The sequence below is a fragment of the Syngnathoides biaculeatus genome, chromosome 5 (assembly GCF_019802595.1).
Source record: "Syngnathoides biaculeatus isolate LvHL_M chromosome 5, ASM1980259v1, whole genome shotgun sequence".
Taxonomy (NCBI): Eukaryota; Metazoa; Chordata; class Actinopteri; order Syngnathiformes; family Syngnathidae; genus Syngnathoides; species Syngnathoides biaculeatus.
Genome location: NC_084644.1, coordinates 7,908,738 through 7,935,168, shown reverse-complemented (window position 1 = coordinate 7,935,168; position 26,431 = coordinate 7,908,738). Strand labels below are relative to the sequence as shown.

The window sequence follows — 26,431 nt, the reverse complement described above, 5'->3', positions numbered from 1 at the left end:
AGAGCGAACGCTTCACAGCGTTGGGGCCTTTTGTGCCCTAAATATAAAGCCCTTGATTATCGATGACATTACGTTTCTTATTTACACTTTTATTTGATAAATCACAAAAGGTCATAAAACAAATGTGCCTCTGTCATGAACTAAATGATATATCGTCTCAAGTTAATGATTTGATATTATATTTCACAATGTAATTCATTATTAATATAGTAACATTTTAAAATGGTTAATGAATATTTTTTACACACGTTGAAAGCATTAGTATAGTGGTGTTGTGCTTAGCTAATATTGATCAAATAAAACCTATTTAAAATTGAATACATAAAATTCCAATTGTATTTTAGAATGAGCTCGATGCAATTTTTTTTCATTATTTCACAATTCAGATGCTTTCAAAAATTATTCCACTTTACCTTAATCCATAACAACAAACAGGATTTTTGTGGTAAAATAAATAGAAATTTATATCAAATGAAAAAAATACATATATTTATAATTTGTTCCTAAAACAAATTATATATATATTTTGAATTATTTCTTATTATATTTTGTAATTTAATTAAGGGAGGATTGTATACATAATGTCAATTTATTTACTTTTTTTCCAGAAAATATGCAGTACCGTATTAGTACAAGGCTTTCAAAATGATCAAATAAAAAGATCTTTAAATTTAAAAAATAAATGTAAGAATCTAATTGGAAAATAAATTACCTTCATATTTTTCATGATTATATTTAACAATTTTATTGTTTTATATATAATCTATGATGATGGTAATGATTATTATTATTGTTATTGTATATATGCACTGTGTATATATAATAATAATAGTAATAATAAATGAATTTCAAATGCATTCATCCCTTTCCATGCAGATGCGTCGTCTGATCACACGCGGCGAGTGGCAGTCGGAGCAGCAGGACACGCTCAAGACGGGCTCGTCGACCAACAACAACGACGAGGAGAAGTCGCGGCAGCTGGAGAGGGAAAACAGGGAGCTGCAGAAGATCATACAGGAGGTCGGCGCAATATTACATAACACCGTCTGTCCCTTTATGTGTCGGTGTGTGGGTTTCTCAAGTATTTCCTCTATGTATCTGTTCATTGTTTGAGTGTGTCCCGTATGAATTTGTGTCCGACAGTGCAAGAGTCTCCTGCATTTACGTTATCGGTCTCGTGTGTGTGCCTTGCACGATTGTGTGTCTGCTCAGTTTAGAGCCCAAGGGTCATCCCTATAAACATTCTAAAATAGATATTGTCATGGAAAATACATATAACATTATTCACTTCAATGTCTATTTGAAAAAATAAATATCAGCGGAGAGCACGTCATCTATGCCCAAAGTTGCGGTAGTCTCATTCGACATCCAAGTGGTCGCCATATTGGCTGCATCTCCTGCCCGTGACATCACCCGGACATTCGCCATTGAAAACACGCCGTGGCACCTACTATGGGAGACGAACACAGAAGCTATTTTGAAAGAGAACATCTCACAACCGAGTGAAGTGACCGGGGCAATGTTACCTTATCGTTGCGAGGGATATTTAGATGATATGCGGATCATGGCCAAACCACCTTCCCGCTTGATCCACCTCCACGCGGCGGTGATAAAAACAACGCCGCCCGAGAGCGACGACTACTCCGCGGCCAAATCGCCTCCCCGTCTGATGCACTTCCGCGGCGGAGATGAGCCACCGCAGCCCGGCGCCACAACGAGCCACCCCGGCTTTGTCGACAAGGCCGTGGTGGTCCACAAGGCCTGCGGAGGCTGTCCTTCAGCGGCTGCTGCACGGAAGCCTTCTGATGCGCACATCGACACATTTAGCACCCCTGATTTACAGATTACGGCCCTCCACCCCCAAACTATTGTTTTTTTTTTTTTTTTTTTTTTTTTTTTTTAAGTAGCTGTATACACACCACCTGTCATTTGGAACCCACAAAGCTCTCGTCCTTTCCATTTTTCACGAACCGGATATTTTGGAAGTATGAAGAGCGAATCCATCCTCCCGAGTGTTCGAGCAATATGCAGCAATGCAACAAGCTGGCATTTTGGCTAACACGAAGGAACAACGAGCTACCTTCCGGCAGGTAAAACTAACTTAAAAAGACGAGACCGCTTGAGTGCGCTCCTGCCCTGTATGTCACGTCCTGCTTTTTGCCGAAAACAAATCCCTCGAGAGGATTTTCATGGGCGTGAGTTACAAAAAGGCATATACGTCAAAATCAGGTTTTGTGGTGAAAAAACAGACGGGTCCATACCGGATGTCATTTTTTCATTAATAAGATACTAAAAATCATGCATTTTATGACAGTGGCCCTTTAAGGATGTGTTTTGTGAGGGTTTGCTGAGTATCGTATGTGCATGTGTGTCTCTCCCCTACAGTGTGTGTTCATCCCGCGCGTGTTGTTGTTTACCATGTATTATTGTAAGCGTCATCCTCACGCACATCACATCGTGTCCGTTTCTTGTTTAGAAAGAGGAACGCGTGTCGGCGCTGCGCAACCAGCTGGCCGAGAGGCAAGCCCTACGAAGCCGCCGCCGCCCGTCGGCAGGCCAGAACCACAACGCCCCGATCCCAACCCTGCCGCCGCCCTCGTCCCAGACGGACCCCAAGTCCCTGCTGCCCCCGCCCGGCTACCCCAGCGCCGACAATCACTCGCTGCCGCCGTCCTTCTCCAACTCGTCCAACTTGTACCCGTCCGAGAGTAAGATGAGCCGCAACCACTGTCACAACAGCCAGATCCCGCTCCTCTATAAGTAGATCGGACCGTGGGGGGGAAAACAAAGCTGGACTCGCGTCTAAGTGACGGGAAAGCCTCACGGGGGGAGCACACACGGGGCACACACAGGAGCACCGTACACCACCTGACAAAGCCGGCCCAAGAGATAAGTTAACAAGGCACCTGCTCGGGGTCCCGCGACCACTAGGGGGCGCCCAAGAACAGTTATGATCAACTGATTTTTTTTTTCTATACATTCTATTAAGGAAGAACAGAGTAACATTAAAAAAAAACTTGAATGTTTGGATAAAGTTCTTTTTTTTTTAGGAATATTGCTTTAAGTGGACTTTTGTACATTTTTAAATGTAACTATTCAAATGTGTTTTTTTAAAAACCATTTTGTGTTTGTGTTTTAATGCGTGTTTGTTTAGTGTATCCGAAATGTCCGCGTGCGTGTGTCCCTTATGAGTGTGTGTTAATCCACTGTGTGTGCACTTTATGAATGTGTCCATCCTGTGTGTGTGCATGCCATATTTTCTATAATACTGTGCCAGTATAGTCATTTTTTAAAGTTATTATCCATACCGGCCCAAACCGAATGATGCTCGGGGCCCCTTGGGCCGGCTCTGCCAGCTGACACTGTGACTTGTTGTGATTGGTTGCCGTGACAACAGCAAGCACATCTCAGATTTTGCAGCATGGGGGTCTATCCTCCATCTCCCCCCCCCTCTCGTCCCTTTTTTAGAGACGTGATGGAACCTTTGTGTTACTGAACACAAACACAAATGTGTTTGTCCTCCGTGTGTCGTCCTGTTTTCGTTACGTGTGCGTGTCGATAAAATTTTTAGCCATAAACACGGGACAAGGGAGGCACTTCACACTCACCCCCACCCAAACAGAAAAAAAACCATCAAGGACACTTTTGCCAGCCGTTACTGTAACGATATTTACCCGCATGCGCTAAAACCTTTCTACTAGTGTACATAAACGAACACGACAAGCACAGCCCCCATTTTTATCTTACACTTCCATTATAGACGAATTTCTTAGTTAAAATGAAACTGAAAAAAAAGAACATCATGTTGGTCCGCACATGCTGTCCACACCCAAACTTTGAAGCTTTTCTTTTTTTCTTTTCCCTTTAAGAGATATTTTTTTCATTTTGGTAAAGCGGAGGGTTTTAGTCTCAAACTCCCAACTGCATAATTATCAAAGAACTTCTACAATATTTCAGTTACAAGTATTATTTGAACCTTATAACCAGTGTTCCCTTGAAGCTGCGCAGTTGCGCACTTGTCACGCACTCTCAGCGCAGAGGAAAACAGATCCAGCGCAGTGAAGTACAGCCTGACTTATTTTTGTTTTGTTTTGGTAACATTGCCTCTCTCAAAGACCTGCTGCTCGGCCACACCGGGACACACACTCTACTTCCTAGTTTACCTGACACTGCCCCCCCCCCCTCCATTTTAAAGAGTTACACTCAGAATTACAAGCACTGGGGTATGTGAATAATGGGAGAAAAAGTGGTGAAACTGGATGACATTTTCTCTTTTTTGAGTAAAAAAAGGTCTGGTCTGAAGCCAAACTACAGGATGAGATGGTGTATAATGTTAAAATTCCACCTAGGCACAGCCTGATAGAGGATGAAAGCACAGATGATGCAGTGCACAAAAAGCTAATTTTGTGTTTTAAATATAGGAGGCAACGTAACATTAACCTTAAAACTGTTTGGGAGCATCATTCAGCTTTCAACAAGATTTGCGAAAGATATTGTGCAATCAATTATTCAGTTTTACATCAAGAAAAACAGACACGGATATCATTGTGGGTTAAAAAAAAAAAAAAGAAACAAAGTTGGAAGCAACATTTCAAATTTATAGTTCATAGTTGGCTTGGTTTGGTTACCAATGTATTTTTTCGTTTGTTTGACATCTTCAGTCTAAATTAGCAAAAACACAAAAATGTTCTTAAAAATGTTCTGATGGGAATGTAAATGCTGTAATCTGAACTTTTTAATGAGCCATGTAACTTTAATGGTTGACACTGATTGACCACAGTGCATACGTCTGATGTTGCTCACAGTGGTCAAAGGGGGGCGCTCACGGGCTTAGTGTGTTTGTGTTTGCTCAGGCACGTCAAAATTTGAGGGAACATTGCTTATAAAATAATATGACAAATAATTTCTTTTTTTAAGGGAAGTATTGTATATGACATGATGAGCTCGACCCAACATCACAACCACACCTTTGAAAGTCATTCTATATAATTTTAGTCACGTTTCTTTAGTTTTTCCTATAATTTATCTGCTCTTTCTCGATCACAGTATTGTTTTGTTTTGGTGAAGTGACGCAGTCGCCTGACAGGATGATAATTGTGATGGTAATTACAGTATAATGACGTTGATGTTAGTCTGTATGTGGTTTGCACACCCAAAATCTCAACTACACAATTTCTAACGCTGTTCTAGATTTTTTTTTTTTTTTCAGCTTCATGTTGGTCCTTTTTTTTTTTTTTAACCTTAAATTTGGTGTGTAAATTGCTTAATAAATGTATTTTCTTTTTGGTAAAGTGAAGCAGTTAGATGACAATGATGAAGAATGACATGATTTGAAATCGCTGTAACTTCTAGATTACTTCAGTTTGCACTTTAAGAGGTTACGTTCTCTGTTATGATCCATGTTAGCTCAGGGTGCGGGAGTGTCTACGAGAATGAAATAAATAGGCCATATTTATGTATACAGTATATATATATATATATATATATATATATATATTGATGGAGTGCAGTTATATCACTGTGTATCATTTACGCCATATGAATGCAGAACTACTCCAGTAAATCTTGCACATGTGTATGCCGATATTTGTAGAAGAAATCATATTTATATTCACTCTATTATATAAGATCATAAATGTTAATATATTTCAAAGTATGTGTATGCAAATATGTGAGTTCCATCAATAAAAATCATTGTTTTTCTTAACGTAACTGCCAAGTTTTTGTTAAATTTCCCCAAAAGAAATTGTGGAAATTATCTGTGACATATACTTTCTTGTCACCTACCTGTTGAGCTTCCTACTTCTTTTGGAATACTGTATGCGTTGCAAAAAATTAAATATATGAACAGGATTGGTAGTGGTTTAAAATGCTCTTGGCAAAATTTGTCTAATTCCAAATTAACGTAAAAAGATATTAACATATTGTAGCTTTAAATAATAACATTCGTCATTGTGTCAAGAAACGATTAATTGGATTAATATTTTGACAAAGGCGTCACGAACCAGACTTGACCACGAGATGCCATTGTATTAGTTTTGCTGACACCCACTGTTGAAACAACAAGTCCCAGAATGCACTGCCGTGTTTTGGCAGATGGACACGCCCTGCTAAAATTTGATTGGCTGCTGTATCTGGGTAACACACGCCCTACTGCTTCGAAGCGGGAAAGTAGTGTATTCAATATGTCGGTAAGCCAGCCCCGTCTTAAACCTAATTACAACAAACTTCCTTCTTTTATTCTGTACAAATATGATATATATTGATAAATTTCGTTCCTCCTGAGTAGTCTGCCCTTACTACGATGCAGAAGACGATCATGTTGCAACAGGGAGTGACCTGTCCACACCACAGGTGGGATTAATAACGTTGACGTGAACTTCATAATCGTTTTTTACGAGTTCCACGCGTTAATGTTTGTGTATTGTTAAGTTTTAGTTTTCCTTTAAGACGCACAACAGTTGCACAAAATTCACACAGCTAATGTGTTTAAATGTTCTCTTAATTGTGTTGCCAGTTCACTGAAGACGTTTAGCTAATAGCTTTAGTTTAGCTTGCTAGTTCCGGAGTACGGCAGCCTTTTGAGAGTCAAACTGCGCATTAAAAAAAACAAAAATAATAATAATGTATATTAAAATTAATTTGGGTTTTGGTCACAATAACTTAGCTAAACTTGTATATCTCGTCTGACTCTGATATAGTTCGGTGACGCAGAAGACTGGCTCTGAATTCTCAAATCCCATTTGTTCACACCTTTTAAATATTCTTTACTTTGGGGATCTTATAATTCACCTCTCAACTTTTGAAGCTCAATAACATTTTCCACAAAGGTGGGATAAATGCTGGGAGATACCGAAGAGGCCCTAATTGGCTTGAAAAGACAAGAAAAGACTTCTGAGTTCTGGAATATGGCAGCTGGTGAAGGTTATAAGAATGTGCTGAAGTACTCTTGTTCAAGTTGTTAAGCTTGCAATAACAGTTGAACAATTAGAGTAATTTTCTGTTATTACAGCATACTTTTTAAAATTGAGGGGGAAACAGCGCCGTCTACGCGGCCTCCTCGTCAGACAAGGAAGAGGAACTGAAAAGGTGAAGCAAGGATGAAAAAATTAATTGGGGGAAGAACAATGACTGTTGGCATCACAGAAATAGCCAATTTTACTATTTATAGACTGCATTATGATGTTTGTAAACAAGTGCCACGGTTCTTCCAGGAGGCAGAAAGTATTTGATTTCCGCTGATCTGAAAACAATGTCAAAACCTGTGTTTAGGGTTGCGCATTCCCTGAAAGGGTTAGTTTTATTTTTATTTTTTGTTTCCTTCGTAAAAATTTAACTCAAACCAGCGGAACCTGTGGATGAGGAAAACGTAGTGAATTTCTTCAACAGTTATGCGGAGACAATCCCAAGACTGCCTGTCAGCATACAAACCACTTCTACCGAATCTATTGTTGACTCAACATACCTGTTAAAATATCATTGATGGCTTTAAGTTGGGTCTTCCTTCCCAGCAATTTACCTCATGTAGAATGTTTTTTTTTTTCTCTTTTTTTTTTTTTTGACTGACACGTTACACAGTGACACTACGGAGGTACAGAGGAAAGTGAAAATCATCATATTGGGGTAATGCGGGTAACTCGAGAACTTGACAAAATAGCTATAGGATAATTTTAAAAAGTTTCAATCGTGACAGCCCAAAACTGGAGTTAAACTTAAAAATTAAAAAGACTAAAAGACAATAGGATATAATTAAAAAAGAAAAACAATAACATATCCCACCATCCATTTTCTTAGCCGCTTATCCTCACAAGGGTCACGGGGCGTGCTGGAACCTATCCCAGCTGTCAACGGGCAGGAGGTGGGGTACACCCGGGTACAACTGGTTGCAGGCTAATCACAGATCACTTGCAGACAAACAGCTGCACTTACAATTACACCTAGGGGAGATTTAGAACACATGTGTCAAACTCAAAGCCCGGGGGCCACATCCGGCCCACCGCATGATTTTATGTGGCCTGCAGAGGCAAATCTTGTGTTTCAACTTCCATGATTTTCTTTGTTCAAATCTCTACCAAAATTTCAAATTGTATAAAAGAGAACGTTGATCTATTACAAGCATTTTTGTGTTACCAAAAAACAATAGTTGGAAAAACCCGTTACTCTTGATTTCATGTGTAAATATATTGAGGCGGTTAAAGATATTTATCCTTTCACAGCCGTAACAGCCCTTTGAGGTAAGCCGCAAGTACAATGTGGCCCGCGACAAAAATGAGTTTGACACGCCTGATTTAGAGATATCTAAAATGAGTTAAGAAGGGTATCAATTGGTCCCCGTGACACCAAGATACGCTGTAATAGTCAATGTTTTCAGGCTCAGCGGTTTCCCACAAAGCGGCATCTGGGACAGAGCAAGCCGCGTAATCACCAATGAGTTAAACACCGCCGGGAAATCCGTGGTTGCTTAAAACGCTCTCAGATTTCGACGCATGACGTCGACGGTATCGTACGTGTCGCTATTGGAATGACAATATCTTGTCTTTGAAAAGGCTCACACTCTGGTATTCACTCAAGACTACGAATGCACATTGCGGTCTTGGCTTGCCAAAGTGGAAGAGTCAACCAGGAGGCGTGGCCAGAAAATTGATTTCATTTTTCCATCGTGAAAAACACAACACTAAGGTGTGACTTTTGTTTGGGTTGGCCACGTGGCCACTACGTAGCACCGCACCACATGATCTGCAATGGATATGCGTGTTTTTCTCCACACTGCAGCAATGTTTCTATTTATGCTAATTTATTTTCTTTTTTTTTTTTAATAATTTACAGAAGCTGTATCAAGTGGGGCAGAAAATGGCTGGAGAGTGATTGCTTTCACGTTTAAAGGACTTTTAGAAGGCTCAAGGTGAACACACACTAACAGAAAGTTCATGAATCCGTGCAGTCCTATTCCTGCAATAAACTGTTATTTTGCAAATTACCCATTTTTGTGGTATGTTGTGATATAGCACGAAAGAATTTAAATATCTGAGGTATCAAAAAATAAAACAAAAATGGCATCAAAGTGAAAATCTTTTTCACACACAAAAAAAGTGTTTCCAGTAACTTAATGTTCACTTGCTGTTTACTTAAGAATGATAAAAGGTTGAAATGTACTATTTTCTGGTGAAAGAAAAGGATTAAATCTTTGTTTTGGTGGGTTCCATATGTATATAGCTACTGAACTCAATTTTCTGTAGGGCTTCAAAAATATGTGTAAATATTCTAAAATGTCTGCCAGTTTGAGAAACACGGCTGGCATTTGATTAATTTTTTTCTATTAAATTTCACTTTTTAAATACAGTTGAGGATGGTAAAGCGTTGGCCTCACAGTTCTGAAGTCCCGGGTTCAATCCCAGACCCGCCTCTGTGGAGTTTGTATGTTCTCCCCGTGACTGCGTGGGTTACCCTCGGGCACACCGGTTTCCTCCCACATCCCAAAAACATGCAACAATAATTGGACATTCTAAATTGCCCCTAGGTGTGATTGTGACTGGGGCTGTTTGTCTCCATGTGCGACTGGCTGGCGACCAGTTCAGGGTGTACCCCGCCTCCTGCCCATTGACAGCTGGGATAGACTCCACCATTCCCCGCAACCCTCATGAGGATAAGCGACAAAGAAAAAGGATGGATGGAAATACAGTTGAATTGATGTCGCATCTTTAAGAATTTTAATATTCAAACATTTACTAAGAAACAATGTTAAATCTACATTTTTTAATGGAATTATTTCCGGCCTTTTTTTTTCCCATTTTCTCCAAAGTAATATGTTCATGTTTAAGCCTGTGCTTAATGTTGCATTTGCTTAAAATCATTTCACCGTATTTTCCGCACTATAAGGCGCACCTTCAATGAATGGCCTATTTTAAGACTTTTTTTTTTTCATATATAAGGTGCACAGCATTATAAGGTGCATAGAATAGATGCTGCAGTAAAGGCTTGGGTTACGTTATGCATCCATTAGATGGAGTTGCACTAAAGGCTCAATATTGATCCATATATAAGGCGCACCGGATTATAAGGCGCACCGTCGTCTTTTGAGTAAATTAAAGGCTTTTAGGTATTCCTTATTATGCGGAAAATACGGTAAATAGGCTTTTTTTTGGGGGATACAATCTCTGCCCCGTGTTTGATACTCAGGCCGACTGTGCTTTAAGAACCGCTGGTTCATGTGACACACAGCTCCACACAGTTGACTGCAAGGGCGGAATGTGTGGTAGGTGAGCGGGGTGGAAAACCCACTGTGGGCTGAGGCTTCTGCGGGCTTCCACCTGACGCTGCACTCTTAATGACAGAGGAAATTCCCACTTTTGACCAGACAAAGGGACTGTTTGCTACCCGTGCAGGGATTTGTAGCGTGTGTGTGTGTGTGTGTGTGTGCGTGTGCGTGTGTGTGTGTGTGTGTGTGTGTGTGTGTGCGTGTGCGTGCGTGCGTATGAATGGCCGGCAGAAGCAGTGCGACAACTTCCCCTCTGGTGAGTGATTGCGTGTTTTTATTTGTACCAGACAAGACACATGAGTTCACATTCCAAATGCGACTTTGCATAAATAACACCACGTTCCCGGATGGCTTAAATAAGGAAAATAAATTAGAAATAAATAGCGGCAATGAGTTTACAAACTGTTACAGTTCATATTAAGTGTGTGGGTGCGTGCGTGCGTGTGTGTGCGTGCTCGAGGTAATCTCAATTGAGATTGAAGCAGTTCTCAATCACCGTTGTACGATGAATAAAGGCAGAGCCTGTGTTCGGATTCACACCTTCCTTAATCGTCAATCGCTAGTTTGGGATTTTTCTATAATAGACTTAGTTTTTGGGAAAATCCCTATACAGTGATTAAAAACACTAAAATAGAGATATTTTTTTTTATAGTGAAGTGTAGCTGAATCCTATGCTGAATAGTTTTGAAACACTACTCGGGCGAATAATTACAAAGTACCGCCTCAACCTGGTCAGGGAATAAATTATACTTGTTTCCCAAAAAATATTCGCGCATTGGATCCTTGCATATTTGGGAATTCATCTCAAACGTTTTCAGCAGGTTGCGCATCAATCTCAGATTTTCCCTAATCTAACCTTAACCCTACGGATCACGAGCTATATTTGCTCGTGATCATCAGTGGCTCACTTCGCTTCAAGATGCATTGTGGGATACATCTAGGGCACTATAAACTACAAATGGGAAATTCACGATATCAGATTATACAAGAGAGTGATTCTGAACACAGCTGTAGCCCGGCCATTCTCACGATCGCATCAGAGGGCAAAGACACCGAAGAAGGTCCTGCCCCCGTCCGTCTCCAGCTCGGACAGCTGATTGGTCTCGGTCCACAGCCGGTCGTCCTTGTTGAGCTGGAAGACGGCGCCCAGGTACAAGGCGTTGTACCAGCTCTGCTTGGAGCGCTGCTCGTCCTCGGCCGAGCCGCTGTGCTGGCACGCCGAGCGGACGGCGCTCATCAGCGAGGTCTTGCGGCCCACCGAGTCGGAGTAGCGCCAAATGCGGTGGCTCAGGGGGGCCAGGGGCTTCCCCGAAGCGTCCGCCAGGCCTTCCTCGCCGCTGTTGTCTCTGCAGGACACGCGGAAGGATGCCTGGCTGTAGACGAAGTAGAGGCCGGTGTGCGGGACTACGATCTGGTTGTTCTGCAGCGTCAGGCCGCCCTGCGCGAAGGCCTGACCCTGGCCGTTGCGCCACTGTAGCTGCTCGTTCTCGCTCTTGCCTTCCTCGTGAATTCCTGACAAGGACACACAAACAAACGCGTGTTGAAGCATCACTGGACAACAAGAAGCAGAACTGGAGCTAGCAGAAATGAAGGTACTGAGGTTCTCGCTCGGTGTGAACAGGTTGGATAGGATAAGAAATGACTTCATTAGTGGGACAGCCAAAGTTGGATGTTTTGGAGACAAGGTGAGAGAGAGCAGACTTTGATGGTTTGGACATGTCCAGAGGCGAGAGAGTGAGTATGTTGGTCGAAAGGTCCTGAGGATGGAGCTGCCAGGCAAAAGAGTGAGAGGAAGACCAAATAGAAGGATAGATGGATGTTGTGAGGGAAGACATGAGGGCAGTGGGGCTTAGAGAAGAAGATGCACGAGATAGGCTTAGATGGAAAAAGATGACACGCTGTGGCGACCCCTAACGGGAGAAGCCGAAAGGAAAAGAAGAAGAATTAAGATCGTCCTGCAGAAAGCGTTTAAAGTTTGAAGGGTTTGAAATATTTTTTAATTGGATATCGAAATCTATTTCATCATTTAAGAATGGAACATCCATGTAGTTTTTCTTTTTCTATTTTTTTTTTTTCCAGCCAAGAGATTTAATAATAAGTAGTAAACTCCTTTTTCTTGGAATTTTGGCGTGGCCCCTTCACGCAACCTGGGATAGAATACACTCTCTTTGAATTTAGGAGTTCCAGGAATCCAGTACTCCGAGTTCAAATTTCACTGGATCTTTCAATTAACTAAGAGGATTGTGTCTTTCTTTTGTCCCCTTGTAATAAAATAGCTATACAGGTACTCGTCGTTGTATGCACCCCTCTGGCAGTGACACTTAGGGTTACTGTAAAGGCGGATTTTTATTTGATACAGCTAAGTTGTGCAGTTTATTCATGGGTCCACACAGTGTCTTAGTAGCAGCTGGTCATGATTTTAGGATTAATTTTTTTTTTTTTTAAGACTAAATTAAATTTGGGATGACCTGGGATGCCATTTAAATGGCTTTGAAGTGTGAGCAGTCAGAACAGGAGAAGGTTCAATGGTGCAATGGTGAGCACGATGGACTTTGAATCCAATGATCTGAGCTGTTGTCGGCAGCGTTGAATGGCATTTTGTATTGGTGCAGTTTTTCACACTCGGCACACTTTGATCGCTTAGAGGATTCACTAAATCGGTGTAGTTCGCATAATGTAATGGTTAGCAGTCTCTGGGCTTTGAATCTACTGATCCAAGTTTAAATTTTGGTGGGAGCTTCTATGATTTTGGCAACTTTCAATGAAATTTTGTAAAAGCACACCTTATCGACAAGTGGATCGCATTGAAACTGCTCAAAAGAGTAAGTTCCACATTCAGTGAAGCTTTATACTGTATCATGTTGCTTAGTATTCTGGACTTCGAATCTAACGACCAGAGGGCAAATCTCAGCAGAAAACATTTACAGATTGAAAGAAGCGGAAAGTTTGCAGAATTGTTCACAGCATGCCAGAAGAGCACATTAGGTAGATTCTAACTTGACGGTTCTGAGGTCTCACCTTCGAGATGAATGGCGGCCTTGGCTTTGGTGCTGATCCTCTTCAGCGTGTTGTGCGGATCTGAATTTTCGTCGTCGCCCACCAGCGCTTGCGTCGGGCCCACCGAGACCGTCTAGACGGGAGCAAGAAGCGTTAGAAGAGGATCCACTCGGAACTTTGCTTTCGGGTACTTTTTGAGGCGCACCGTCCGTACCGTGGTTTCGGGTCGTCCGTGCCAGTACCAGGCGAAGAGTAGCACCGTCCCCAGGCAAAGGGCGGCCACCAGGAGGGCCGCCGACAGCTTCCACATCCAGGCCGTGTACGAGCGCTTCTCCACCACCACCACCGTCTTCTCGTTCTGGAGGCCCTCTGCCGCCTCCACGTCGGCTGGCGTCGAAGTGTATGCCACCATAATGCTCTGAGCTGATTGGTCTTTGAGCACTGTGAATGTTCCTGTTCCTGCTGCTGAGAGTGAAGTGTCTGCCAGAGGGCCCGTGCTTTTATTGCCTGCGCCCGGCGGGGAAACTCCCGTGATGTCACTTTTGAAGGCTGAGAATTGTATGAATTCAAATCATGGAACTCGATGCCAGTTAGGTTAGTGGTTACTTTTTTTTCCCTCTCTGTCCAAATATTGCTGAAAACACAAAATGAGTCAGTGCCTAGTATGAGAAATTTGAAGAAAAAAAAAAAACAACTCAAAGCAAGCATCCGCACAAGTCGACCACAACTTTGCGGTTGTTTTGTGGTTTTGGGGAGAAATTGTTGCAGGGTGAGCCCCAACAATCCACCTGAGCCCTCTGAAAATAGCCCGAAAAGTTACAATTTGCACAAAAACCCCATTCCCTCAAGAAATGGCAATGAATGGCTGGTCGTTAAAAGGAAATGTTATGAACTGTGCAGGCATGTTTTTGAGTACATTTTAAAGCAGTGTACCCCAAGCTTATTTGTCACCATCATTGTAAAATGTGGACCTATTTAGTCAAACGTGAGCCCATTGTGTTGTATGAATCCCATCAGGTGGATGCAGAGCGAGTGGAACAGGATTTCATTTTTCCCTTTCATGTCAATGGCATAGATATGTGTACATACATCGACACAATAAATATAGCTATGAAGACTATGCTTTATAGTTATGAAGAGTATGCTTAATTGGATTATTTTCCACACCATACCTGATGAGCTCGCTTGTACGGTAGTTGGGATTTAACTGATTAAACATTCGCTCTTGGTCAAAAAAATCATAAAATGTATGCATGTATGTCATGCAATTTTCTGACTATTTTGTGACATCAAGTGGCATACAAGTGCAAAAAAACAAAGTTGATATTGAGATATAAAACCTTAAACATTTTTAGGGTTCAATCACAGAGGCTAAAGGTTTTAGTGATGTTCTTTGTCTAAATCTTACCTGTACAGGAAGATTTTTAGGAATATTTTATTTTTATTTCATTTTTTCTGAGGTCCCGGGTTCAATCCCGTTTGGAATTTGCATGTTCTCCCCGTGCCTGCGTGGATTTCGTTCGGGCACTCGGGTTTCCTCCCACATCCCAAAAAACATGCAACATTAATTGGAGACTCTAAATTGCCCATAGTTGGGATTGTGAGTGCGGCTGTTTGTCTCCATGTGCCCTGCGATTGGCTGGCAACCAGTTCAGGGTGTACCCCGCCTCCTGCCCGTTGACATCTGGGATCGGCTCCAGCACTCCCCGTGACCCCCGTGAGGGTAAGCGGTGAAGAAAATGGATGGATGGATAGATGGATTTTAACATTCACAAGTGTCATACATATGTGTACACATCTGGACATTTCTGCAAATTTCATATATTTTGGGGTTAATCCAGATGAAAATGCATATTTACGGTGTTTATCATTCATGTTAAATCTGAGGAATTTTTGTCCTAGGCAGACCTCATTCCGTTGATTATATTTGGAATTATTTACAAATATTACTTTTCCTATGCCTTTCAACAGAGTTTTCTTGTGTGTATTTCTCTTGTTTGATTTGAAGTAGAATTACAAAAGAAATAGTTGAATGAGATTTTGCACCCATTTCCGGTATTGAACTGACTTTTCCAATCTGTATGCTCTGTTTGTAGGGTTTATAATTATGGTTTAGATAACGTTCTATCTATGCAAACCTTCGTTCGCTCTTTTAGGAGCCCTTGAAACTAGTAGTGTTAACGTCTCATTAGGCCTGCACACATGGGGGCGACCAATTGACCACAGGCCACCCCAAGTTTCCCTGGGGAGTGGTGGAAAGTGTGGGCAGTGAGGAACTCATCTTGGTCAAACAGGTTTGCCCTCTTCCTGTTACTGAACTCTGTCAACCCAGCTCATCGTGTTGTGTAAGCACCCAACCAATCACGTTCTGCTATTCATCCATCTATTGTGTGAATGCCTTCGTGCGGTTTTTCCAGAATGTGGACTTCCTGATCAGTCACAAACAGCAACTTGGAATATTTTCTCATTAATTTCCCCCGCAACTAAGTTGTGAGACTTGTGTGACGACAAACTCCCCCAGGAAGAGGAAGCTGACTTCCAGGTGGATCCAGAAGTTTTGTTTTTCCCACAACCACCCTCACTGGATCCTTTTTTTGGTGATCCCCGTCTCAAATGTATACATTGCATTCACCCCCACGGAGTTCCCTTTTGTTGAGAAGCCCAAATTCCAAAGATTTTCAATCGGTAAAGGTACCCTAGACCACGGGTGTCGAACTCAAAGCCCGGGGGCCAGATCCGGCCCACCGCACGATTTGCGGAAGCAAATCATGTGTATCATCTTCCATGATTTTTTTTTTTTTTTTTTCAAATCAGTACCAAAATCTCCAATTGTCATATATAAATAAATGATGATTTTTGACTTACCAAATGTCAACTATAGTTGAAAAACCGATTACCCTTGATTTCTGATACTAAAACTAGTTCCTAAATTTTATGTGTAAATATGATTGGTCAATTCAAGCTTTTGATGGTTTCACAGTCATAATGGCCCTATGACGAAACTGTAACTACAATGTGGCCCGTGCTAAAAATGAGTTTGACACCCCTACCCTAGACAAGAAAGTGGTGCCACAGAAGTGAATGTATCCATGCACTGTACATATGATAAGAATTGGTAAGAATTCAGCAATTCCGATAACATAATCAAAGCTAATCACTTGTATTTCTTTATATGCTTTCACGATTGCCCTATGTCAGAATAGCGCAATAAAATTTGGTATTCCAATACCACTGCATATCATCTTTTACGATCACTGGGCTTTATATTGTAACATCAAACGCGACCAGATAGACACGTTTCAATGAATTCGACAACAGTTTGTGTCGTTGTGTTTTGAGAACAAAATGGGGGGGGGGGGGATGTGCTGCTGGTCAGCGGTACGCGGGAGAGAATTTTGACTCAAGGATTACATGAAGTATCTTCGTGTACTTTTAATAAAATGCAAGCAACAAAATGTAATGTAGCCTAGGAAGCTAGTGCTAGCAAGAAGGCTTGTACTGACGTTCTTTCAAATCATGCTCTAAACGTTTGGTATGTGTGAGTTAATTAAATTATAGCAAAGTAATTTAATCACTGTAAGTTAGCACCCATTGTTTGTGTCATATTGTAACGTTGGTTTGACCTGACATTGGAATACCTGCACTCCACACGTGTATGCAGTAAATGAACAAGTCGTAGCACGGTGGATCAGGTGGAAGGCGTTGGCCTCACAGTTCTGAGGTCCTAGGTTCAATCTCGGACCCGCCTGTGTGGAGTTTGCATGTTCTCTCCGTGCCTGCGTGGGTTTTCTCCGGGCACTCCAGTTTGCTCTCACATTCCAAAAACATGCAACATTAATAAATTGCCCCTAGGTGTGATTGTGAGTGTGGCTGTTTGTTTCGATGTGCCCTGCGATTGGCTGGCGACCAGTTCAGGGTGCACCTTGCTTCCTGCCCCTTGACAGCTGGGATAGGCTCCAGCATTCCCCATGACCCCTGTGAGGATAAGCGGTGAAGAAAATCGATGGATATCAATAAACATATTGCTCCATCTTGAAATCAGATTGCTGATCAGTTCTTGATTATTTTTTTTCAATCGCTGATTGGTGATCGACCCCAAAAAAAATCCAGATCTTGTAAACCGAAAAACTGTTGCCGTGTTACCGTCTTGGAGACTATATTAGTGTAGCAGCACAGCTAACGTAATATCCCAGAGATGAAAATAACCATAACAGCATTACAGAAGTTGTATGGTAGCGCCGTGTTGGAAAAATTACGAGCCAAAATACACTTCTTGCATGTGATGTGAGATGAATCGATAAGCAGAATTGTCAGGAAAGTAAATAAACCATTACTAGGAATCATATTAGTGGGAACTGGTTCTCAAAAAAAAGAACTGGTTTTTGATTCATAGCGCGAGTTGTGAGGATTTCGAGTTTCTAAGTGTGTTACTGGAAGCATTCAAACTGCTTTTTGGGCTGTTGTGCAGTTTTTACTGGCATTTGTGTTCCGGGCTTTGGGTTATGTTGAGTTAGATAAGGATCAGGCTAATGAAGGGAAAGGAATGAATGTTGGGGTTAAGGTTTAGGTGTTAGGGAAGAAATTAGGTTGTTTGACATGTACAACCAAAAACATCTTTAAAGTTCTTTGGTGATTCTGCATGAGGTAATTATGAATACTTTCTGATTATGAGTCCACAAACCAATCGTGCGCTTTTTTTTTTGTTTTGTTTTTTGTTTTTGGCGTGATCAGGTCTAATTCGAGACGTGAAAATAGAAAGTATTACACACGTGAATACCAGGAATTCATGGTGGCGTATCCCTGTGTATTTTAGGAAGAACCTGTCAGTCTACCTATTGTAGTTCGTTTTACCGTGCGTTAAGGAGGTCAAATCATAATTGTTTTTCATAATAATTGGATATTTATATAAGTCTTTTCACGGGACCCAAGAATGCTGATTTGCGGTTTCTTTTTGGGCGGGTTAATTTTGGCTTTTATTGTTCACGTTTCTGGGGCATTTTTGACATTTACATACATTTAGGAAAATAAGGAAATAAAATGTAGAAAGAATATAGTCATATTTCTCAAACAACAACAAACTTTTATCAGTTTTCTCTCAAATTCTTCTGGTCCATTAAAGAACCTAGAAAGTGGATTTTGGGATAGAAACATAGACGGACCGATGAATAGAGTGCTTCGCCTTTTGACTCAGCTCCTTCTTTACTGATACAAAGTCATGACAGACGCTGTACTGATCCGCCGGTCGATCTTCCGCTCCGGTCTTCCCTCATACTTGAACTCGTCCACTTGGGGCAGGATCTCATCCCCGGCCTGGAGGGGGGCACGCTCCCCTTTTTCGACTGGAAACAAATCCGATTTACCGTAATTTCCGGCCTACAAGCTGCGACTTTTTTCACACCCTTTCAACCCCGCAGTTTATGCGGTGATGCGGCTGATTTGTGCATTTTTTTTTCTAACGGCCCCAAAGGGGCAAACGAGTGGAAAAAGTAAGAATGAGACCGGTGGAATATATGTGCAGAAGAAAGGACTTTTACCCGCCGTGTTAGCACTGCGCTAGCGTTAGTGTCTCTATTTACCGGTAAGTTTTATTTCAACTGACCCTGATAGCGTTAGCCGCGCTAGCATTAAATTCTTTCTGTGTACTGTCTTTGTAAATATCTCGTGTTTCAATGTGGGCACTTGCAGCTTTTGCACGTACCAAATGGTATTATTTATTTTACAAATGTACTGTGAGGCTTGTAACCAGGTGCGCTCTGTAGGCCGGGGATTACGGTATTTACTTATCGAGATTCACTGCACACTCAGAGAGTAATATTTCAATATACATTTATAATTTTGATTATTTTAAGATGCAGCAAAGGAAAACATCAAATTAACCTTCTCTGGAAACTAGAATATCACATCACAAGGAAAAAATCGAAATTATTTTTCATATAAAAAGCAATAGGAATTTCCCCTCTAAAAAGTATTTTGCAAAGTGTTTAATGATGTGAAATAAATGAACTTTTCAACTCTATTGTAATTTATTGAGATGTAATTTGAGATTTTAATCTTTAAAATTTGGCCGGGTTGTTCACAATGCTCTTCTGTGGTGTATCAAATTTACCGGACTTTTTTCTTTCACTTTCTTTGTTGTTTCCTGCAATTATTTTTTCCAATTTTAGGTCACCCAAATATGCTCAATCACAACAGCTCAGACTCAAATCTAAATCCTTGTGACGTTGCTTTTTTTCATGATCTCTCTAGTTTTGTCCAGCGGCGTCCTAAAATAGGACACATCATTGCAATATTTATGAACGACTTTAGTTGCTCATAGCTAAATGTCGAAGGCATTCTCATTTCCTGCAGTTTTTTTTTTTAAGGCATTTTCTTCAATCATCCTCAAAATATTGAAAACAAGAGCTTGGCCTTCACAACACGTAGCGTAGTGTAAGAGCTACAGAGATCCTTTTGTTCAATGTCTCCATCCCCAAAATGAATGAAATGTATGATTAATTCATACATCCAAGAGTTGTTGCAGCTACAGTTATGTCATTTGGATGTTACTGGATGTTCATAAATGGCTTTTGCTAACTCTCTCACACAGTTTTTTTTTTTTTTTTTTTTTGCATGGGCCTACCTCGTCCTGTTGTTCCTTTCTCAACAAGATCAGTAGACGATAGTTTGGTGACCGTCATCGAGAGAGATTTATTTATTTGTACGTCCGTGTTGTCTATTTAAAATGCAAAACTCCGCCACACTGCTACACGGCGGCGGTCATTCTATTTTCGCTGTTTTTCATTTGCCATTGTGATTCGTTCGTGATTCAATCGATCACAGAAACTTTATTTTTGCAGCAATTTTTCATATGTAAAATTCAACTCATAGTGCACTAAAATTAACCTCTTCCACAAGGACACCGACACACGTATGGATGCAAGTGCTGACTACTTTTTTAGCTTGACGTCACACAGAGAGAAAAAAAAACCACAGCATGTCTTAACGCGTGAATGTAAGACTGGAAATCACAACACCGGCAAGATAGGAATGCCGGAAGAAGCCACGTAATGATTTGTGAGGTATTAACTAACCCTTAAAATCACATTTCAGGTGGACTAAGAACCAGCGCACGTTGTCCGCTTTTGTGGAACGTATTGCAGTCATTAAATACAAAATGGGGGAATATTTGCAAAAACAAATCACCGTGTCACTAGTGTGTTCAAATTATCCATCCATCAATTTACTGACCCACTTATCCTCATGACTGTCACGGGAAGGCTGCAGCCAGTCCCAGCTGTCATCGAGTAGATGGCGGGGTACACCCTGAACTGGTCGCCAGCCAATCACAGGGCACATAATCACAGACAGTCGCACTCACAATCACACCGAGGGGCAATTTGGAGTGTCCAATTAATCCATGTTTTTGGGGCCGTGGGAGGAAACCGGAGTTCCCGGGGAAAATTGACGCAGGAACAGGGAGAAAGTGTAAACTCCACACAGGGGTAGGCCGGGATTTGAACCCCGGTCCTCAGAACTGTGAGGCCAACGCTCTACAGCTGCTCAACCGTGCCACATGTTCAAATGAATATAGGTTAAAAATGATTTGCCAGTCATTGCATTCTTTACTGGAACTGGGGTTACTGGTTTCAAGGAGGATCTCATGGTTCCAAAACCTAAAACTTTTCATCTGCGGTGTGAACTCCTCGCAATTCAGTTGTAACTCTTTACACTTTTAATGTAGGACCTGAGCACATTTTAATCAGAAATTCAATTTTGGAGTCTCCGTAGAAGTCAAATTCAGTGAAATCAGACATTTCACCACGACGCAACTCTGCTCCAGGAGATTCTGGGAGACGTCACGGAGGCTCCTTCACAAGCACCGAAGACTGGAGTCTCCTTCAGGTCGGTCTCCAGGCTAGTGAGCTAGGGGTCTGAAGAATAGGAAAAAAGCTTGAAACAAACTTTTATTTTTTGGGGGGGGGGCAAAGAAAATAAAAACGGAAGTCTCCGTTGGCACAGGTTCCGTTGGCAGTGAATAAGTCCTCAGTTTTCTCAGGGTTAGTTGTGAAATATAGTTGTAATTGATGATCCACAATATTCTGTTTATGCTGTGCTTTATTTCAGAGGGCTTGGTGTCTTGTGTAAATGTGCAAGGACGTCATCACTCCTCCTTTTGCCGAGAGGAAGTACACCAGGAAGTTGAGAAGTTTGCCGGTCTAAGGTGATGACAGCCGTACTTTTCTTTGAACTAGGGGAAGATTTTGCAACCTGTCAATTATTTCGACTGACCCGCGGACATTTTTATGTTTAACCCCCTTGGGAATGAACAAATGCCGTCACAACTGAGGAAGTGAAGAAAAATTGGAAAAATGTGAAGCCCTGCTTAACATATTCCACAGCCGACCTGATTTTTCCAAAAATACTTTTTACCCCGCCCACACTCGCCTCCTCCCCTCCCACCAAAAAATAGCTTTACTAGGACAAACTCATTAAAACGCTTTTTAAAGCATTTCTTTACAGCTATTCTCACTTAGAGTAGACAAAAGAAACAAAATGAAAGCTTTCAAGGCCGAGACATCGCAGTTAGCAATGATCGTGAGTCACGTTATTCAATTTCAAGAAGTATGAATTCTGTGCAAAAAAAATTCTCTGTTGAAATATATATGTATAACGTAATTTCCGGCTTTCTGAGCGCACCTGGTTATAAGGCTCATCCAGTACATTTGGAAAGGAAATACCATTTGGTACATACATAAGCCGCACCTGTGTCAAAGCCGCAAGTGCCCACATTGAAACACGAGATATTTACGAGATTGTACACAGAATTTTCAAAGTTTTAATGCCTTAGTGTAGCGTAACATAGCAACAACACGGGAGCACAAACTGGGCTGGTTTAAAAAAAATAAATAAACAGCCGCAGGAGCTACACAGTAGCAACACCGTAGGACGGGACTAACAGGGCCGGTTAATAAAAAATCAAACCAAAATCACTGAAATGCGGCAGTAACACAGCTGCAATACGCTAGCGTGGTGCTAACGCTAGTGTGCCGCTAACAGGGGCCAGTTAAAAAAAAAACAACTTGTAAAAATCACTGAGACATGGCAGTAATACAGCAGGAACATGCGAGCGCAGTGTTAAAGTGTCCGGTTTAAAAAAAAAAAAAAAACATACCGGTAAAAGTCAATTCCTCGGCACATAAATTCCACTGGTGTCACGCTTGCCTTTTCCACTCGAGTGCCCCCTTGCTGCTGTTGAAAAAAAGAAAAAAATGCACAAATTAGCCACATCACTGCATAAACCGCAGGGTTGAAAGCGTGTGAAAAAAGTCATGCCTTATAGGCCGGAAATTACGGTAGTTTATAATATTCAGTACATTCAGACACCTTTAGCAGTACGCCGGTAACACTACAACTTTCACGGGCAAGACTTCTGCATTCCATCCACCACGTCGTGCTTCAGCTACCTCAGCATAGCGCAGATATTTTCGCTGATGTGCCTCTTCTGTGGAATCCTCCAGAAAGTACAGTTCGCGCAATAAGAAGTAGTTGGATTGTAAAAAAAAATATATTATATATATATATATATATATATATATATATATATATATATATATATAAAACATTCATTCATTGTAAATAATTTGTAAAAGAAGAAAAAAATTGTAGCAAATCTTGTAATTGTTGTAAATGAAGTAATAAGTAAATGAATTGCCAGAAAATTATGTATAGGGGAAAATATATTTAGGTTAATTTGTCATCATAATAATTAAAACATTCCAATTGCAATTTTTTTCCCTCCAGTTCCCAAACAAAGGTACTCCATTGCGGTATATTTTATTTACTGTATATTGTATTTTTTTTTTTCCTTTTATGTTGTTGTTTTCCTTTCGGCTTGTCCCTTTCGGGGTCGCCACAGCGTATCATCTCAGATGAACGCATATATATGTTTGGCACAATTTTTACGCCGGATGCCCTTCCTGACGCAACCCTTCTCGGGAAGTGGAGGCCCCAGTGGGATACGAACCCACATCCCCTGGTTTACCAAACCAGTGCTCTAACCACTGAGCTACGGGGCCTCTTTTTTTTTTTTTTTTTTTTTTTTTTTTTTTTTTTTTTTTTCCTTTTATGATAACTTCAATTTGATCGTGAAATTATACGATGCTGTGTAATTGCAAAGTTGAGTCCTCGGGCATCCGGCCAGCTGTGTGTCACCTGACGTGTGGAAAAAGTTCTGGAAGGACTGGTTTTGGATGATGACATCACACAATGAGGGGGCATTTTTTTTCTTTTTTCTGTGGAAATCCTTGAAAACAAGGAAACCGTCTCAGGGTAGTCTTTATTTTCGGTGATGTTTTCACATGCTGTTCAACAGTTTTAGGCATTTATTGGATTCTTCTTATTTATTTATTTATTTTAAGGATTTTCTTTTGCGGCTTCTGTAGCTGAAAGCACATTCTTGCTGACATGCACCGCTAATCGGACCGTGGGAGCGTTTCACCCTCACCATATCTATTTTTAACACAAGATGTCACCACAGAGCCAACAAAAATGACAACAGCAGATTCTTAGTCTTTGTTCCTGTCAACATCCATCCATCCATTTTCTTTGCCGCTTATCCTCACGAGGGTCGCGGGGAGTGCTGGACCCTACCCCAGCTGTCAACGGGCAGGAGGCGGGGTACACCCTGAACTGGTTACTGGCCAATCGCAGGGCACATAGACATAAACTCACTCACAATCACACCTTGGGACAATTTAGAGTGTCCAATTAATGTTGCATGTTTTTGGGATGTGGGAGGAAACCGATGTGCCTTGAGGAAACCCACGTAGGCACGGGGAGAACGTGCAAACTCCACACAGGCGGGGCCGGATGAAACCTGCTGAGGACAACGCTTTACCAGCTGCTCCAGCGTGCCGCCTTCCTGTTTACATATGTCAAATCATTTTTACATAAATACATGATATTCATTCACGTACTTAACTTGTGCTCGAAGACGCCATCATATTGTGGATTAACGTATCGTGTGTGTGTTTTGGGAACGCGGAAAGAAACTGGAATATTCAGAAGTTAGGTGAGGTGGGGAGGGGGGGATCACAAACATGGGGAGAACATGCAAAACTCCTTCCAGCAAGGCTGGAACCCAGATTTGAATTCGCAACCTCTGAACTGACACAGATGTGTTAGAAATATCATCCACCATGCCACCCTACATAGGAGTATAATAACTACTCATAAAATATAACTTTTTAAACATTTTTTATATTAAATAACATTCAATAAAATGATAAATTGTCATACCTTATATATATATATATATAGAATACAATATTTTTTTGACACTATGGGGATTAAAAATAGTCAGTGTATTTAATGAATAACTTGTTTGACCAAGAAAATCATTTTATTGACTTAAAATGAAACATATGATCATGTGACAGTCGCTATTTAAGGCATCAACAACAGCCCTGTGCAGTACTTTCGCTGAATTCTAATTATAGACTCTTTGTTTTAATTAAGCCAGGAATGTATTGACTTGGTTTAATTAAGCCCAGGTATGTCATTATAAACCATAATGTGCGTCTGTCTATCATGATGTCACTGTTGCCCGACGGCTGAACGATACTGATACTGAGTATCCCCAGGTATTTGGTGGTTTGTGTCGTCGTTGTGATGTCACAAAAGAAAAAAAAAGCGCAGAAGCTTGTTTGGGAAAACCCACGAGCAAATAGCACCCCCTGGTGGATAGTCCAAACACTTCAGATGTTCCCTTATTATAGTCAATCCAATGGAGTGCTGGGTTTCTTTATTTCGATTTTTTTTTTTTTTTTTTTTGCAAAGGGGGGTGGGGGTGTTTGAATAAATTAATAGCGTTGCAATTCATTTCAATACTGATTTTGAAATACTGCGGGGCAAGGCAGGGGCACAGGGCAAAGGGGGACGACCCCGGCGCGGGGGGAGGGCCAACCCCAAAGGCTGGGGAATGTCCAGGTGCGCGGGTTTGACCCTGTCCACGGGTCTGCCGCCAATGTCCACGACCAGGCTCTTATCCCTGTGCTCCAGGACCCTGAACCCCTGCGCCTGCCGGGGTGCCCTTGACCCCGGCTGAGCCCTTGTCCCGTGACTCAATGGACAGTGCGGCCCCGCCCCCCTCGTCCCCTACAGTGCACACCCGCCGGGGTCGGGTCATCATTCCTCCGGAAGCGCAGCGACAAAAACAGTCCGTGCGGAACCCCGCACCCCAGCTCGAGGTCCCGCGGGTGAATTATGTAAACACCACAATCCCATGATAATGTTTGTAACTCACAACACTCGTATCTCAAATCATCTTTCCCCAATGAAATGCCAATAATCTGTTTATCTCCTCTTAAAAAAAAAACAACTAAAGATTTTCATATAAAAAATACCATGCTAATATCTTTGCTCTCTAAAACACTAAACGAAGCATATAGACTTAAACACTTTTAATATCCTAAGTATTTCATTATGATTCTTTCTGGGTGGGACGGTGAAACAGCTGGTTAGAGCGTTGGCCTCACAGTTCTGAGGACGAGGGTTCAAATCCCTGCTCCGCCAGCGTAGAGTTTGCATGTTCTCCCCGTGCTTGTGTGAGTTTTCTCCAGGCACTCGAGTTTCCTCCCATATCCCAAAGACACTCATTGATTGGAGACTAAATTGCCCGTAGGAGTGATATTCTGAGTGCATGCCCCGTGATTGGCTGGCTGCCCGATGATAGCTGGGATAGTCTCCAGCACTCCCGTATATATATGATTAGTTATGATTAGTTTAACAGTATATTTCAACTGAGTGGCATTAAACAGTTTACTATCTGCCAAACAGCTGATTGTCGTCACGAGAGTCGGGTTGTGTTCACTCCCCAAGAAGCACTTGTATCTGAAATTTTAGCTCCTAAGTCAAAGCAGGGAAATGGTCCGAACAACAACTTGTATTTTGAAAAACTCATAAATTGTGTCACTCATATCTAAAGACAGCACTGTACAGTGAACCACTTACTTGTATTGGTGGGGAAAGAGACCATGTCTTGCGTCCATAAGTGAAAATCTGCGAGTCAGTGATGCCTCGCCAAAACGGATTGTAAATGCTTTTAAATGGTACAAAATAGCAACAAAGCACTTAAAAAATACATTAATTTATATTCCATAAGCATGTGATTTTCTTGATTAAAAAAAAAAAAAACACACA

The 26,431-nt window shown here is 41.4% G+C and overlaps 3 protein-coding genes across 9 annotated transcripts in view; 2 read left to right on the top strand and 1 right to left on the bottom strand.

Moving 5' to 3' along the window:
• gabbr1a (gamma-aminobutyric acid (GABA) B receptor, 1a) overlaps positions 1–4,013 on the top strand; it is a 78,363-nt gene extending 74,350 nt beyond the window's left edge. For all 4 annotated transcript variants that reach the window (XM_061820747.1, XM_061820744.1, XM_061820745.1 and 1 more), the window contains 2 exons: positions 877–1,020; positions 2,477–4,013. In XM_061820747.1, the coding sequence (XP_061676731.1) occupies positions 877–1,020; positions 2,477–2,764 (432 nt within the window). In that variant the 3' untranslated portion in view covers positions 2,765–4,013. The remainder of the gene's footprint in view (positions 1–876; positions 1,021–2,476) is intronic.
• Positions 4,014–6,115: 2,102 nt separating this feature from the next.
• bag6 (BCL2 associated athanogene 6) overlaps positions 6,116–26,431 on the top strand; it is a 51,884-nt gene continuing 31,568 nt past the window's right edge. Inside the window, exons 1-4 of one of the 4 annotated variants that reach the window (XM_061819634.1) lie at positions 6,116–6,191; positions 6,290–6,354; positions 8,827–8,902; positions 21,356–21,452. The gene's annotated coding sequence lies outside the window, so the exon portion shown is untranslated. The other 3 variants (XM_061819637.1, XM_061819636.1, XM_061819635.1) reach the window with 3 other exon arrangements.
• tnfb (tumor necrosis factor b (TNF superfamily, member 2)) lies at positions 11,292–13,664 on the bottom strand. The gene is made up of 3 exons (XM_061820132.1): positions 13,467–13,664; positions 13,274–13,385; positions 11,292–11,767 (listed from the first exon to the last, which is right to left on the bottom strand). Exons 1-3 carry the CDS (start codon positions 13,662–13,664, stop codon positions 11,292–11,294), a joined length of 786 nt encoding a protein of 261 aa, XP_061676116.1.

Bases quoted from the DNA above. Each gene is read 5' to 3' on its own strand.
- tnfb (XM_061820132.1), bottom strand. From the start codon at position 13,664: ATGGTGGCATACACTTCGACGCCAGCCGACGTGGAGGCGGCAGAGGGC. The intron at 13,386-13,466 runs GTACGGACGGTG...GCTCCCGTCTAG, and splicing joins ACGGACGACCCGAAACCACG to ACGGTCTCGGTGGGCCCGAC. The intron at 11,768-13,273 runs GTGAGACCTCAG...TGTCCTTGTCAG, and splicing joins GGCCGCCATTCATCTCGAAG to GAATTCACGAGGAAGGCAAG.